This window comes from Salmo salar, chromosome 11, assembly GCF_965601325.2.
Source record: "Salmo salar chromosome 11, fSalSal1, whole genome shotgun sequence".
Classification (NCBI taxonomy): domain Eukaryota; kingdom Metazoa; phylum Chordata; class Actinopteri; order Salmoniformes; family Salmonidae; genus Salmo; species Salmo salar.
The window spans coordinates 109393826-109409199 of NC_138301.1; the positions used below are offsets into that span (position 1 = coordinate 109393826).

General features: G+C 41.2%; 3 protein-coding genes across 5 annotated transcripts; 1 reads left to right on the plus strand and 2 right to left on the minus strand.

The window, feature by feature from the left end:
* The first annotated feature begins 1851 nt into the window (after positions 1-1851).
* epdl2 (ependymin-like 2) lies at positions 1852-3746 on the plus strand. Its single transcript, XM_014129439.3, has 6 exons — positions 1852-2016; positions 2233-2267; positions 2598-2732; positions 2874-3060; positions 3242-3326; positions 3518-3746. The coding sequence occupies exons 1-6, from the start codon at positions 1941-1943 to the stop codon at positions 3642-3644; spliced, it is 645 nt and encodes a 214-aa protein (XP_013984914.1). The 5' UTR covers positions 1852-1940; the 3' UTR covers positions 3645-3746.
* Positions 3747-4712: 966 nt separating this feature from the next.
* LOC106563661 (cytochrome c oxidase subunit 8B, mitochondrial) lies at positions 4713-6512 on the minus strand. Its single transcript, XM_014129430.3, has 2 exons — positions 6202-6512; positions 4713-5082 (listed from the first exon to the last, which is right to left on the minus strand). The coding sequence occupies exons 1-2, from the start codon at positions 6310-6312 to the stop codon at positions 4987-4989; spliced, it is 207 nt and encodes a 68-aa protein (XP_013984905.1). The 5' UTR covers positions 6313-6512; the 3' UTR covers positions 4713-4986.
* A 2403-nt stretch (positions 6513-8915) lies between these two features.
* slc22a6l (solute carrier family 22 member 6, like) lies at positions 8916-14777 on the minus strand. 3 transcript variants are annotated; one of them, XM_082957516.1, is made up of 11 exons: positions 14265-14777; positions 13501-14102; positions 13248-13351; positions 12814-12968; positions 12520-12688; positions 12305-12428; positions 10472-10587; positions 10158-10372; positions 9939-10047; positions 9505-9708; positions 8916-9391 (listed from the first exon to the last, which is right to left on the minus strand). In XM_082957516.1, exons 2-11 carry the CDS (start codon positions 13918-13920, stop codon positions 9298-9300), a joined length of 1710 nt encoding a protein of 569 aa, XP_082813642.1. In that variant the 5' UTR covers positions 13921-14102; positions 14265-14777; the 3' UTR covers positions 8916-9297.
* Positions 14778-15374: the final 597 nt, after the last annotated feature.

The following is a 15374-nucleotide window of genomic DNA, read 5'->3' on the forward strand; positions in this document are numbered from 1 at the left end:
AACACAAATAGACCCTAAGGGCAGCAATCAAGCATTTTTAGCAGTAATACTATGCAATAGTGCATGCCTTTCCACTTAGTATTTTTCCCAAGAATGAGCATATTGTCATTTACAGTAACCATAGAGCCCAAATTCCAATATACACTGAGTATACCAAATATTAGGAACACCTTCATAACAGCCTCAATTCTTTGGGGTATGGGTTCTACAAGGTGTCGAAAGCGTTGACCCACGTTGACTCCAATGCTTCCCACAGTTGTGTCAAGTTGGCTGGATGTCCTTTGGGTGGTGGACATACAGGAAAATATTGAGCATTGCAGTTTTTGACACAAACCAGTGCGCCTAGCACCTACTACCATACCCCGTTCAAAGGTACTTAAATCTTTTGTCTTGCCCATTCACCCTCTAAATGGCACACATACACAATCCATGTCTCAATTGTCTCAAGGCTTAAAAATCCTAATAAAAAAATATATATATATATTTTTACCCCCTTTTACTCCCAATTTCAATCTTTTCTCATCACTGCAACTCCCCAACGTGCTTGGGAGAGGCGAAGGTTGAGTCATGCATCCTCCGAAACATGACCCGCCAAGCCTCGCTCCTTACACCCGCCCGCTTAACCCGGAAGCCAGCTGCACCAATGTGTTGGAGGAAACACCATTCAGCTGACGACTGAAGTCAGCCTACAGGTGCCTGGCCAGCCACAAGGATTCACTAGAGCGCGATGAACCAAGTTAAGCCCCCCCGGCATCAATAAGGGATAATAGCGTTCACCTGGTCAGTCTATGTCATGGAAAGAGCAGATGTTCTTAATGTTTTGTATACTCAGTGTACACATTCCACTAATCACATAAATGTATTGCCTAAAGGTAAACCTTTCAATAAAGAAGATAGATGAAAGGATCTGAAATGAGAGTAGCTCCAATGCATTGTCTAGATAGACATACTGTACAGAATAGTGTCTTATAGTGAAGCCATAATGACTTTATCAAGCCCACATGACGTTTTATACTCACATCTCGTTAAAAAATAAATGGTATACGACTATGTATGACTTTATTCGTTATTGGTTTATCACAGGCAGCTATAATTGTAAAGTTCATTGCCCCTAGGATGACATGATATTGCACTTTCTGTGTTTGTGTGTATTGTATTGTATTGTATTGGTTTCAATTCTCAAGAACATAATGGAAGACATTGTGTTTTGCACTCTCAAACTGACTTTTTTTCTCCAACTCTGGTTTGTTGCATTGTGTTCGTGAGAATTGAAACCAACAAAGAAAACTGTGCTTGATAAAGTTTTACATTTTATTTGTACATGTACATTTTATTGTTTTGTATTATTTGGCAACTTTAATAAAATTGTATTTAACATACACACAAACTGAAGAAGGTTGACACCAAATGCCTGTGTGCACTATTGCACAGTATTACTGCTAAAAATGCTTGTTTGCTGCTTTTAGGGTCTATTTGTGTTAATGTGTACAGGAGATGGGCCACAGTCATGGTACCTAGGTTAGATAAGGTAATTAACTTTGTTAGCCCATGGGACTCCTGGATGTGTAAGTCCCAAATGTTTTATGTTCTGTCAAACAAAACACACACACACACACACACACACACACACACACACACACACACACACACACACACACACACACACACACACACACACACACACACACACACACACACACACACACACACACACACACACAGTCTACGTATTTTATGGATGTTTCATGACTCGCACATGACCTTCTGCTTGGCCTTGTACCACTCTCTCAGTGAGAGAGAAAACATGGAGGTGGAGTTCGATTAAAAGAGGTGTGTATAAGAACCCCTTGAATACGAGGGTGAGTCAGAGAGGACCGCTGAAGGAGAGCAAGCTGCTGCCGTTACAACTGCACACGTTAGACCAACGTTAGAACCACACAATGCAAGCCTACCTTCTGTTTTCCATCAGCCTGTATCTGGCTGTTGGGAGCTTGGCAGAACGACCTCATCCATGCAGTAAGTGAGAAAAACTTAAATTCCTTATTGAGACACTTTTAGAATAACCAACTAAATGCACCGCCACGATGTTAATCAAATAACACTAAACATATTGTCTATAGCCTAGACACGCAAAAAGCATGAGGAATGCCAGATTGGATCTCTATTTGGGAAATCATTTTCTACCTGTTTGTATTACTGTAATATGACAAATGTATGTCTTTCACATTAAAGAATCACCACCTTTGGTCGAGGGCAGTATGGCACTGGTAAGTCTTAAAAACAATATCAACCTCACCAGACAAATCTTTACACGTTGTCTTTTTTTTACAAACCACTATCTTTGATATCTGTGAAAGATTCTTCCTCATAGTTGTATTAGGTTTTTACGGCACCCAAAACCATTCTGTGATTTTATTTGGCTGTATAAATAAGAGCTACTGTGTATATACTGCAGTATGATTTAATTGAATTTAGATGAGCACTAAAAGATCTCCTGATATTGTAGCTTTCATGTTCAAATGAAATATGCATGCTTTTCTTTATAAATCATCTCTGAATGGTATCATGTGTGTATTTTCTATCACACATTCAAACAGACGATCATCAAGGAGAAAACATTTGGTGTTGAGAAATTCTCCTATGATGCTTTTGAAGAGAGGGTACACCTCCGACTTCTTCTGGACCAGGACAACCACACCACCTACAGAGACACCCTTCTTCTTTATAAAGAGGTTTGATCTTACAGACACATATTCTATACGTTATCATTGTTATTCAGGGAGTTGTACTGGATGATGATATACGGTGTGAAGGCCATTTCCATCCAGAAATAAAAACCATTCTGACGTTGTGTCTATTATTCATCTTCTCAGGGTATAGCTTACCAAATCTTCCGTCACAACCAAACCTGTGAGAAGGTCCACTTTAAGGATCCCTGGAAGCCAATGGAGATCCCCAGGGATGCCAAATTCCAATCACAGGTGATCATTGGGAGCCTTTCCGCTCCTGCAGAAGGGCTGCTGGTCAACAACTGGTCAGGAACAATAGCAGAGCCTCACGGTGAGTGAATGACAAATACTCTAGAAATTATTTACATTCACTGCTAAATTCCCTTAGCATGAGTGACTTAAGAAATATAATCAAAACCTTGCCATAAATCTATCAGTATGCTGTTCACATAGCTAGTGGTTTGTATCTTCTCTGCACATTTTATTATAATGTCCATGCACACTCCTTACAGATGATTACCTGCTCACTTTCACTGAGTTTGGTTGCCTGCCCGTTCATGCCTGGTGGTACAACAATGAGCATCAAACCCTTATGAGGTAAGTGGTACACAATCCCAATTTTAGGCAGTTTAGTTATTGCAGTTGTAAATCATGAAACAGTTGTCATATAAAGTATCTGATGAAGGGACTATGGTTTTGTTTGAGAAACACTGCATTGAGAAAGAGCCCATATCTGAATGCTTTTAGCCTGACGGGGGCTTTTATGTTACTGTCTGTTTCATCGCCAGTTTGAGTTTCTTTGACATGGTGCTCGGAGTTGAGGACCCTGAAGTTTTCAACCCTCCTTCTTTCTGTGACAAAGCAGAGCCGGGCAATGATGCAGCACTGACAAGTTTCTTTGATGCCCTGATTTGAGTTAATAGTAACGCATCAAAGCATTTTGCACTTCCTACTCCACTATGATCATTTAAAGTAATTACTTCATAAACTATATTAAACTATTGTTAACACAATAAACATTGGACTCCTGTCTGTTTTAACCTGATGGCATTGGTGATAAAAAAAATACAAGATGGACATATTCAATAATTAAATGGCTTTTTTAGGAGTAACAGAAGTGTCTGTAGACACTCAAACTTTCAAATGCAGACTCAAGATTTCTTTAAAAAGGTACACTAACAAATGAAATGGAGCCAAATTAAAACTCCATAAGGGACTTAGCACATAGGCTCAATAATTGGGCAAAATATCAGAATTGTGCTACTTGTGTAGAGCCATAAAGGTGTAAAAAAAAGTTCAGTTCTGTAGTGACAGGTAGCCTAGTGGTTAGAGCATTGGACTAGAAACCGAAAGGTTGCAAGATTGAGTCCCTGAGCTGACAAGGTACAAATCTGTTGTTCTGCCCCTGAACAAGGCAGTAAACCCACTGTTTCTAGGCCGTCATTGAAAATAAGAACTTGTTCTTAACTGACTTGCCTAGTTAAATAAAGGTAAAATAGTTAATTTCTAATAGCAGCTATTGGCCAACAGATGGTGCTATTGTTCATTTTATAATGAAATCATAATTTACATTACCATTAGACGCACTTTGGATGCAAGTGGCATCAATAAATTTGAAGCCCATAGAAAGAAAAAAGTGGAAACTAGAATGAAATACACCCATTTGAAGATCAGTGCCAAAGTATTCTTACTAGTCTGGGTACCGCTCTCTATAGCTAACATTCCACTAGGTCATTTGCAGGAGTAGCAAAGGGTGGAATGTTAGCTAAAAAGACCAGTACCCAGACTACTTTCTTACCACATAAAGTAACCCAAAAATAATATTCTTTACAGGAATGTTAAATGATTTATAGTAACTTCAAAAGTACGCTTAGTAAATCAAATAGACATCTCTTATAGCTTATTTTTCTCCAAGCTATTTAGTGAGTGGTGTTGGCATCATTGAGAGGCACTTGACAAACAGGCACATTTGAGACTAGAATATTTCAAGTTTAATTATGTTTTATTATTGTAACATACTCCTTGTTCAAATCAAATTCACAAATCTTGAGATGTTGTGCAGCCATTCTATTTGCAGACGGTTCTCCAAAGGGCTGAAGAGTAAACTAGGAGTGAGGAGAGTACAGTGGAGATGGAGAGGTAGTTCATGGAGGTTGGGGATTTGTTCCATAGAGTTCTTGAAATAATGATGGTCCCAGGAGAGTCTTGAATGAGTACAGAATGTACGGAACATCCATTAACATGAGTTCATGTTAAGTTAATCTTTCTTCTTGTAGTCCTCAATGTTGGCGAGAATCCAACTGGAAGGTCCCAGGATAGCCAGTGCGAACAGTCCCAGTCCGATGATGGTCTCCTATAGAAAGGATGGCAGAGTAAACAGGACAAGGTTATTCATTGCATGGTGCCATGTTGAGGGTGTTATGTAATGTTACAGAATGAGAATGTTCAAACATGTCGAACAGATGATTACTTCTCAATGTCATGTGGTTCAAAGAATCATGTCAGATGGAAAAGACTATATGGACAATTCTGACCTGCAAAACAATATTTAAGTGCAGCTATTTAGCTACATTTCTATCTCTGTTCTGAGAATTTCAGTTCACTGGATAGACCCCTAACACATGTATTTAGGGGCATAACTACAATGCCCCCATCATGGATATTCTCCTGATCACTGCCCTGTTGTGTTGCTGATGAATCAGTGGTTAGCCATGTTAGCTAGCTACATAGCTAACACGACTTTGCAGATTATCACACCAACAAGTTTGCAAATTATTATCATAAAAAGAAAGAAAGTTTTACATTGATAGGAAAGTTTCTAAATTATATGTATTTTTAAAAGGAAGAAACAAAACAGGAATAGGTCCAACATCCTGCGATCTGGGCCCCCGAGTGGCGCAGCTGTCTAAGGCACTGCATTTCAGTGCTAGATGCGTCACTATAGACCCTGGTTCGATTCCATGCTGTATCACAACCGGCCGTGATTGGGAGTCCCATAGGGCGGCGCACAATTGGCCCAGTGTCCTCCGGGTTAGGCCGTCATTGTAAATAAGAATTGGTTATTAACTGACTTGCCTAGTTAAATAAAGGTTAAATAAAAAAAACGGTCAGTGTCAGCTAGCTAATGTTAGTTTGCCATAGTAGCTATGCATCCCTGCCCGGCCTGTCATGAACTGACCTACAGTTAGCTGACGTTAACTGTCTAATGAAACCTTCCAGCTCAACTCTAAAATGTTCAATTGATGTTTAGCTAAAATAAAACAAATCTATGCAATACTCGTGTCATCGCAATGTTACCCACCACAGCGGAATTAGCTGGCTAGCTATGACACTAACCAAAGTCATAGCTAAACACCTTCAGCTATCAGTTAGCTAGCTAACATTAACTACCAGGCCCAACATTGCTTATGCCTCAACAGCTAATACGAGCTTCTTGCCTGTTTCACGAACACAGGTAAAGTTAGCTACTTACGGCAGGGCCGAGAGGGTGTTTAGCCGGCCTGGTGAAGACACTGGCCCTCTGGGTGATCATGGGTCCCCGCAGAGCACTGCGGGTTGAAATAGTTCTGAGGAGCCCAGACATAACTGCTGAGTAGAGCAAAGTCGGGAAGTGGGTTGCGGTGGTGATCGGTTGTTACTAGTTACCAGAGCGGCAAAGTCATAATTATGACTAAACCCTACCTATTTCTACAATTTACCTTCTTAAAATCTGATTTTAAACATAACCATATACCTAACCTTAAATTAAGACAAAAAAGCAACGAAATAAATTCATGAATTTTTTACGATATAGCGAATTTAGAAATGTGTGGGTGTGGTAACTATTGACAACCGAGTTGATAGGCCAAGGGGGTAATTCTGTGATTTTCCAAGGGCATTAGGGTAGTTGTAGTTATACAAAACGACTACCGGTGTGCGAATGTCTTTTCAGAGATGATGGAGTGGCAGTAGAGCTGGCGTCACTTGAGGTGGCAAGAAAGAGAGGAAGAGGGGTTGAAGAGAGGTTGAATCTGAATCTATTGAAGATGGTGGAAAAGAGGGAGGAGGTGTGTTGAAAAAGTTTGTTGTCAAGTGCAAACAGTGAGCTCTATGCCAGATTCGGTTCTGGAGATGAAATGAAAGTGAATGAGCAGTGACGACCCATCATCCAGGGCAGGTGTTTTCAGCTCCACCTGTTTCGCTATTTATAAACAGTACCAGTCAACAGTTTGGGCACACCTACTCATTCAAGGGTTTTTCTTTATTTTTATTATTTTCTACATTGTAGAATAATAGTGAAGACATCAAAACTATGAAATAACACATATGGAATCATGTAGTAACCAAAACAGTGTTAAACAAATCAACATATATTTTATATTTTAGATTCTTCTAAGTAGCCACCCTTTGCCTTGATGACAGCTTTGCACACTCTTGGCATTCTCTCAACCAGCTTCACCTGGAATGCTTTTTCAACAATCTTGAATGAGTTCCCACATATGCTGAGCACTTGTTGGCTGCTTTTCCTTCACTTTGCGGTCCAACTCATCCCAAACCATCTCAATTGGGTTGAGGTTGGGTGATTGTGGAGGCCAGGTCATCTGATGCATTACTCCATCACTCTCCTTCTTGGTCAAATAGCCCTTACACAGCCTGGAGGTGTGTTGGGTCATTGTCCTGTTGAAAAACAAATGATAGTCCCACTAAGCGCAAACCAGATGGGATGGCGTATCGCTGCAGAATGCAGTGGTAGCCATGCAGGTCACCAGCAAAGCACCCCCACACCTCCTTTTCCATGCTTCTCGGTGGGAACCACACATGCGGAGATCATCCGTTCACCTAATCACAAAGACACGGCGGTTGGAACCAAAAGTCTCAAATTTGGACTAATCAGACCAAAGGACAGATTTCCACCAGTCTAATGTCCATTGCTCGTGTTTCTTGACCCAAGCAAGTCTCTTCTTCTTATAGGTGTCCTTTACTAGTGGTTTCATTGTAGCAATTCGACCATGAAGTCCTGATTCAGGCAGTCTCCTCTGAACAGTTGATGCTGAGATGTGTCTGTTACTTGAACTCTGTGAAGCATTTATTTGAGCTGCAATTTCTGAGGCTGGTAACTCTAATGTATGTATCCTCTGCAGCAGAGGTAACTCTGGGTCTTCCTTTACAGTGGTGGTCCTCGTGAGAGCCAGTTTCGTCATAGCGTTTGATGGTTTTTGCGACTGACTTGAAGAAACTTTCAAAGTTCTTGATATTTTCCGGATTGACTGACCTTCATGTCTTAAAGTAATTATGGACTCTTTGCTTATTTGAGCTGTTCTTGCCATCATATGGACTTGGTATTTTACTAAATAGGGCTATTTTCTGTATACCCCCCCCCCTACCTTGTCACAATACAACTGATTGGCTCAAACGCATTAAGAAGGAAAGAAATTCCACAAATTAACAAGGCACAACTGTTCATTCAAATGCATTCCAGCTGCATGAAGCTGGTTGAGAGAATGCAAAGGGGGTGCAAAGCTGTCATCAAGGCAAAGGGTGGCTACTTTGAAGAATCTCAAATATAAAATAAAAGTAGATTTGTTTAACACCTTTTTGGTTACTACATGATTCCATATGTGTTATTTCATAGTTTTGATGTCTTCACTATTATTATTCACTATAAAAACCCTTGAATGAGTAGGTGTGTCCAAACTGTTGACTGGTACTGTACATACTAGGATACTCCCCTTTTTTGTAGGGAGTTTTTCTAATCTGTATTTTTTTCTTGGACCAAAATAAGCCTACTCGAGTCCTGGACTTAAAAAGCATGTTCAATGTAGGGTAGAGGTGTTGTAGCCCCACATACGCAACTTTGCACTTTCTGGGCATCATGTCCTAAAAAAAGGTTATGTATGGGTATCTATCTGATCTTCTTCTGATCTTTTAAACACTGACCATGTGTAGCATCTTTCATTTAGGTGATATGATTGCATTTTCCCCTCCCCGTTTTCTATGAAAATACGGAGACAGGACGACATCTGACATTTTATTTTCTACCTGATATACTGTAGGCCTAAGCTACACAAACCGATTCCAGCTACACATACCATGCCCAGTCAAGATGACCAGTTTCATGGACTGTAATGGAAATTGTGTCACAGTCACAAACAATATAGCCACATGGCTAAGACCATTCATACTGATCATACTGATAGAAGGTGAGGATAAGGTTGTCATTATTTTAATGAATGCATACAAGTATAGAACATAAAAATATAGGCCTGGCCCATAGAAAGATGCAAATAAAGTTGTAGTTAGAATACACAATATACTGTAGCATATATTTATTTACTCACAATCTAGCATTAATTCATGTTTTACTGTTGAAATATTAAATGTTAAACAGACCACAGCAGATCATTTCATTATTCTACTAAGCTCATAGCTCATCAGTCTTCCAAAACAAATCATGGTAATTCCTCCTACACCAGTGGACCAGTTACAATATTGATTGCTACCTTACAGTCTTTGTGAAAAAACTATAGAGCAAGCAACTGCAGTATCTATTTAGACTATACAGGCAAGGTCAGTAACATTTGATGAGTCTTCAGGCAGCTTCCTTGAACAGGGTATTATTGGTATCTTTCATGTCCAGCTCCTCCTTCTTGGGCGAGGCATTGGGGATTAATTTCTTGCAACTTCTGAAAGAAAGAAAATAAAGGAAGCTAGTTTGCAGTTGGGAGTCGTTCTCACTTTGCTACTCCTGGTACAGTGTTCAATATTCTACTGCTCTTGAGACTGTGTCTCGACTTTCCTCTCATCCACATCCTGGATAGTGTCGGGTAGTGGTGCACCAAGTGTTTCTGGCAGATAGATGGCGACCACCCCACTTAAGATGGGGGCTACCCCATAGATGAAGCCAGGCAGCCACGGGACAGCCTCCCCAAGGAGCAGCACCATGGGGGCCACCATCGCTCCTACACGAGCCATCATGGACACCCAGCCCATGCCATTCTGCCTGGGGCACAGAAGAGAATCCCCAACTATCAAATTTCATCAGACACCTGAACAGAATACATTTTTCCCCATTTGCATTCATCTTCATCACATATATTGCCTAATGCTAATAAATAGAGCAGGTAAAAAGATTACATAAAAAACATATACATTTTACAATCAGCATTGGAATACTATAGTCAACTGAAACATCCTGTGGGTGATGGGTGTCATTGGTAGAGTTGGAATTACCGGACGACGGTGGGGTACAGCTCTCCAGAGTAGAGGTAGCAGCAGTTGAATGACGCGGCCAGGCACCCCTTACCCAGCACGGCTAGAGTGGTGCGCACGGTCTGTTTTTCTGAACGGAAGCGATAACAACAACAGACAACAATGAAATCACACCAGTGCTGTTAGCCATGACATCCAAAAAGAGCACAATGACACCCGACGCAGGGAAAACCACCTCACCGTATGGCACCAATATGTTGATCAAAATGGTGACTCCAGACAATATGAGTGCAGCACACTGTGAGGGCCGTCGCCCAAATATACTCATGGACACTGTAACCACTACTTTGGCAGGGATGTCCACCGCTCCGAATATCACTTGAATCAAGTAGATGTCCACGCCAAACTTCTGCAGATCCATAGATAGACCATAGTAGGCGAAGCTGGTAGAGAACCTTAAAGAATGTCAAAGTGGGAGTCATGATCATTTCATTTAGAAGGGATTTTTGGGCAGCACTTTGTCATAGTGAAAGGCAGAAGTAGAGGAGACAGACCAGACAGCACTGAGACAGATGGTGATGTTCCTCATGGTGGGCGTGCGGAGCAGGTCCACTACAGAGTAGGAGCCCTGTGAGCAGGACATCTCTTTCTTCATGGAATCCTGCAGCATCTGGACGCACAGAGACAGTACTGAGTACTTTCACATACAGTTGAAGTTGGAAATTTACATACACCTTAGCCAAATACATTTGAACTCAGTTTAACACAATTCCTGCCATTTTATCTGAGTAAAAATTCCCTCTCTTAGGTCAGTTAGGATCACCACTTTATTGAACGAATGTGAAATGTCAGAATAATAGTGGAGAATGATTTATTTCAAATGTTATTTATTTCATCACATTCCCAGTGGGTCAGAAGTTTACATACACTCAATTAGTATTTGGTAGCATTGCCTTTAAATTGTTTAACTTGGGTGAAACGTTTCAGGTAGCCTTCCACAAGCTTCCCACAATAAGTTGGGTGAATTTTGGCCCATTCCTCCTGACGGAGCTGGTGTAACTGAGTCAGGTTTGTAGGCCTCGTTGCACGCACACATTTTTCAGTTCTGCCCACAAATTTTCTATAGGATTGAGGCCAGGGCTTTGTGATGGCCACTCCAATACCTTGACTTTGTTGTCCTTAAGTAATTTTGCCACAACTTTGGAAGTATGCTTGGGCTCATTGTCCACTTGGAAGACCCATTTGCAACCAAGCTTTAACTTCCTGACTGATGTCTTGAGATGTTGCTTCAATATATTCACATAATTTTCCTACTTCATGATGCCATCTATTTTGTGAAGCGCACCTGTCCCTCCTGCAGCAAGGCACCCCCACAACATGATGCTGCCACCCCCGTGCTTCACGGTTGGGATGGTGTTCTTTGGCTTGCAAGCCTCCCCCTTTTTCCTCCAAACATAACGATGGTCATTATGGCCAAACAGTTCTATTTTTGTTTCATCAGACAAGAGGACATTTCCCCAAAAAGTACATTCTTTGTCCCCATGTGCAGTTGCAAACCGTAGTCTGGCTTTTTTATACCGGTTTTGGAGCACTGGCTGAGTGGCCTTTCAGGTTATGTCGATATAGGACTCATTTTACTGTGGATATAGATACTTTTGTACCTGTTTCCTCCAGCATCTTCACAGGGTCCTTTGCTGTTGTTCTGGGATTGATTTGCACTTTTCGCACCAAAGTACGTTAATCTCTAGGAGACAGAACACATCTCCTTCATGAGTGGTATGACAGCTGCGTGTTCCCATGGTGTTTATACTTGCGTACTATTGTTTGTACAGATGAACGTGGTAACTTCAGGCATTTGTTAATTGCTCCCAAGGATGAACTAGACTTGTGGAGGTCTATAATTTTTTTTCTGAGGTCTTGGCTGATTTCTTTTGATTTTCCCATGATGTCAATCAAAGAGGCACTGAGTTTGAAGGTAGGCCTTGAAATACATACACAGGTACACCTCTAAATTGACTCAAATTATGTCAATTAGGCTATCAGAAGCTTCTAAAGCCATGACATCATTTTATGGAATTTTTCCAAGCTGTTTCAAGGCACAGTCAACTTAGTGTATGTAAACTTCTGACCCACTGGAATTGTGATACAGTCAATTATTAGTGAAATAATCTGTCTGTAAACAATTGTTGGAAAAATTATTTGTGTCACGCACAAAGTAGATGTTCTAACCAACTTGCCAAAACTATAGTTTGTTAATTAGAATTTTGTGGAGTGGTTGAAAAACAAGTTTTAATGTCTCCAACCTAAGTGTATGTAAACCTCCGACTTTAACTCTAAGTGCAGGTACACACACACACACACACACACATTAACTCACAGTTCCTTACTTCAAGATTGATTCTGTCACCCTCTTCACGGCGTCCATTGATTCGGGCCACTGTTTTGAGATTTTTGACCGCTTGCTCAGACTTTCTGTTCAGGACGAGCCATCTTGCAGACTCCAGGAACCACCTGCACAAGTCAGATGTGGTAAACAACATGTTATAATCAAATAGCCTTACTAGGTAAAGTGTCATGGCTGCTCCAATCCTTTGGGTCTCACCATGAGTAGAGGAAGGTGATGTAGAAAGGTACGGAGACAGCCAGCGTTAGCCAGCGCCAGTCCCGAATGAAGTAGGCCACTACTGCCAGGATCAGCTGACCCATTGTGTAACAGTAGCCTGTCCCTGTACCCACCACTGTCCTCACTCTTGTGGGAATCCACTCCACAACTAGAGGAGAGAGAAACAGAGAGACGGAGAGAGTAATTACATGGTGGGTGGGCCTCTCTCTTCTGGAACATTTCCCACCTTAGCCTGCAGTGCCCACTGCCTACCCAGCCCTTCCTGTAACGTACTGAGAGAGAAGGAGTTGAGCCCCAGGCCAGAAAGGGCCATGCCAGTGATGAAGCGGAAGAGGCAGAAGACGGAGAATGAGGTGGAGAAGGCAGCACACGTCCCTCCCACTGCCATCAACAGGTTGGAGATTAGCAGCAGGAAACGCCGTCCAAATCTGAGACAGAACGGAGACAGAGAGAGTGGGTACAGAGGAGACCTATGCCATTAATCCCTAAAGAGTACAATACCATGTGTAGTATCTGAATAACTGCTGCAGCTGCATACTTCCAGTATTTTCGAGGCCTGTCTATGCAGAAGAGGTATGTCCTTGTCTGAGATAAGCCAACGAAAATATCAAAGAGAGAAACCAGACCTTAAAATTGAAACAGAAAAACAGAAACGATCTGACAATCGAGATCTGAGGATTTATTCAATAAGAAAAGCAAAGTGGTACCTGTCCGACAGTCCCCCAAAGATTACAGCTCCCACAAGCACCCCTCCCATATAAATGGTTTGTCCCATCTGCTTCAACGAGCGAAGATCACAGACCAAGTCCCACTGACAAGAGAAAAAGAGAAAATACATATAACTGACAGTTTAAAACATATTCTTAAACACATCCATAATTATTTTTGACGTTGATCTCGTTCAAATATTTGTTTGGACACATGTAAAACTACTACGTAAACCTTATCCATGATTGTTACCTCAGAGATAATTGTGGAGCTCATCTCTGTCATGCTATACTCCCATCCATCTTTACAGCCCTGCAGCTCTGCATCTAGAAGGTCATCAGTATCATCACTACTATCGCTCTCCACTTTTGGACTGTAGGTCCCATTCTCTGACAGGAGCTGCCACTGGGGCGCAGCATAGCGCAGGCATCTCTCCGGCCTGCTGTTCTTAATGTCCTGGGGCACGGTGAGCAGCAGAACCTGCTCCGGGCTCAGCCTAGACAGGGACAGGTTCCTGTGGACACTGCAGTGGTGGGGGGGTACTGAGGCCACAAAGTTCTGCAACAGATTATGACTGGCCATCATAAGGATGGGCATACAGAGCAAGGTGACATGCAGGACCTGAAAGCGGCCTGTGCTGCCCACCTGTTCTAGAAGGTCTCCAAAGGCCATGGCTGTGAGACACAACTAGAAGTGGGTTTGCTTGAGAAGAGAAGTTGCTGAAGCAAGGAATGTGATTCTCCTCTTCAACTTCTTTTGTAACACGTCTAAAAATGCCAGCGAGTAAAAACACTCAAGTTAAAAAAACAAGTTTAAAAAACGTTGTACTACACTTGATGAGACTTGTAGCCTACCTGTGAAAGAAGTACAGAAGCACATTAATGGGAAGAAGTATAGCAATACTTGCAATCATTTTCATTGATGTGATGTTTACTCTTATTCTTTTATAATCAGATTATGTGCAGAAATAATACCTCAGACAAGAATATCCAGTGGAAGCAGAAATTTAAACATACCTGTTTGTTCCCATTATAGAACATCTGGACAAAGTACATCTAAAAGGTTTGACTTCAAAATAAATCAAATACTTCACTTGAGACACAAAAGCTGTTATATAGATTCCGTTATGCACCAGCCTTGCCTTTGTTGAAGAAAAGTCCAGATTTTAGCAAGCATCCTACTGTGAACAAACACAGCCTTCACAGCAAGAGTTTTTTTCAGAGAGAGACCAAGATTCCATGGAGTCCATTCAGACCATTCACTTCAATATGTTACATTAAATTTAAAAAGTTCCCTTTAACAACAGTCAAAAAATCTAACCAGGAAAAAAACAATGCTTTTGCTACGCATTATTAGTTAATCTGCTCTGGAATTTCTATGGCTTTTCTGAGGAAATAGACTCTTTCTGGATTATAACCTGCTCAGTTAAACCGCTCGAGGTCTTAACTACTCTTTCCATGGACCGCTGAGGGAGAAGGAGAGTCCTTGCTGTGTGGCATTAATCCCTTGTCCACTGGAGAGTCAACATCATCATACTGAACACACAGGCACACACTTAGTGTTCTTTTGTATATACAGATGTCCCAACGTCTTGATTGGTTATATTTTAGTGTGAGTGAAGGGGTTAGTGTGTGTGTGTGTGTGTGTGTGTGTGTGTGTGTGTGTGTGTGTGTGTGTGTGTGTGTGTGTGTGTGTGTGTGTGTGTGTGTGTTGGGGATTGTGGGAGGGGATTAAGATTGGCAAATAACTGACTTTTTGGAACAATTATTGTTGGTATGCTGCATGGTGACAGTCGGTCAAAGAGATCATATTTTGTTATAATTCTGAGACAAGAAAGATTAGATATTAGACATGCGCAAAGACAAGTACAGTAACTGTTGCATAAAATAACTCACTCCACAGTTTTAACAGCAGCAAAGTCCAACCACCCCCAGTCAGTAAAGGCAGTAGACAAATAACAAAGAGAGTTCCTAAAATTATTTTCCAATCATTTTGTTCTGAACAGAACCACAATTTTTTTGTTATGTTTTACTGTTCCTACCAACAAAATAAAGTTCTGAACCAGTTCAACTCCCAAAAAGTACAGGTTTATATTGTTCCTTCCTGTTCCTTTTTCAACCTGTGAA

What these genes read in the sequence shown, in the direction of transcription:
- LOC106563661 (XM_014129430.3), bottom strand. Translation starts at nt 6,312, where the DNA reads ATGTCTGGGCTCCTCAGAACTATTTCAACCCGCAGTGCTCTGCGGGGA. An exon ending in AACACCCTCTCGGCCCTGCC is followed by an intron (nt 5,083 to 6,201) that starts GTAAGTAGCTAA and finishes TCCTTTCTATAG; the next exon opens with GAGACCATCATCGGACTGGG.
- slc22a6l (XM_082957516.1), bottom strand. Translation starts at nt 13,920, where the DNA reads ATGGCCTTTGGAGACCTTCTAGAACAGGTGGGCAGCACAGGCCGCTTT. An exon ending in GCTCAACTCCTTCTCTCTCA is followed by an intron (nt 12,689 to 12,813) that starts GTACGTTACAGG and finishes TCTCTCCTCTAG; the next exon opens with TTGTGGAGTGGATTCCCACA. An exon ending in CTGTACCCCACCGTCGTCCG is followed by an intron (nt 9,709 to 9,938) that starts GTAATTCCAACT and finishes TCTGTGCCCCAG; the next exon opens with GCAGAATGGCATGGGCTGGG.
- epdl2 (XM_014129439.3), top strand. Translation starts at nt 1,941, where the DNA reads ATGCAAGCCTACCTTCTGTTTTCCATCAGCCTGTATCTGGCTGTTGGG. An exon ending in AGAACGACCTCATCCATGCA is followed by an intron (nt 2,017 to 2,232) that starts GTAAGTGAGAAA and finishes TTCACATTAAAG; the next exon opens with AATCACCACCTTTGGTCGAG. An exon ending in TCGAGGGCAGTATGGCACTG is followed by an intron (nt 2,268 to 2,597) that starts GTAAGTCTTAAA and finishes ACATTCAAACAG; the next exon opens with ACGATCATCAAGGAGAAAAC.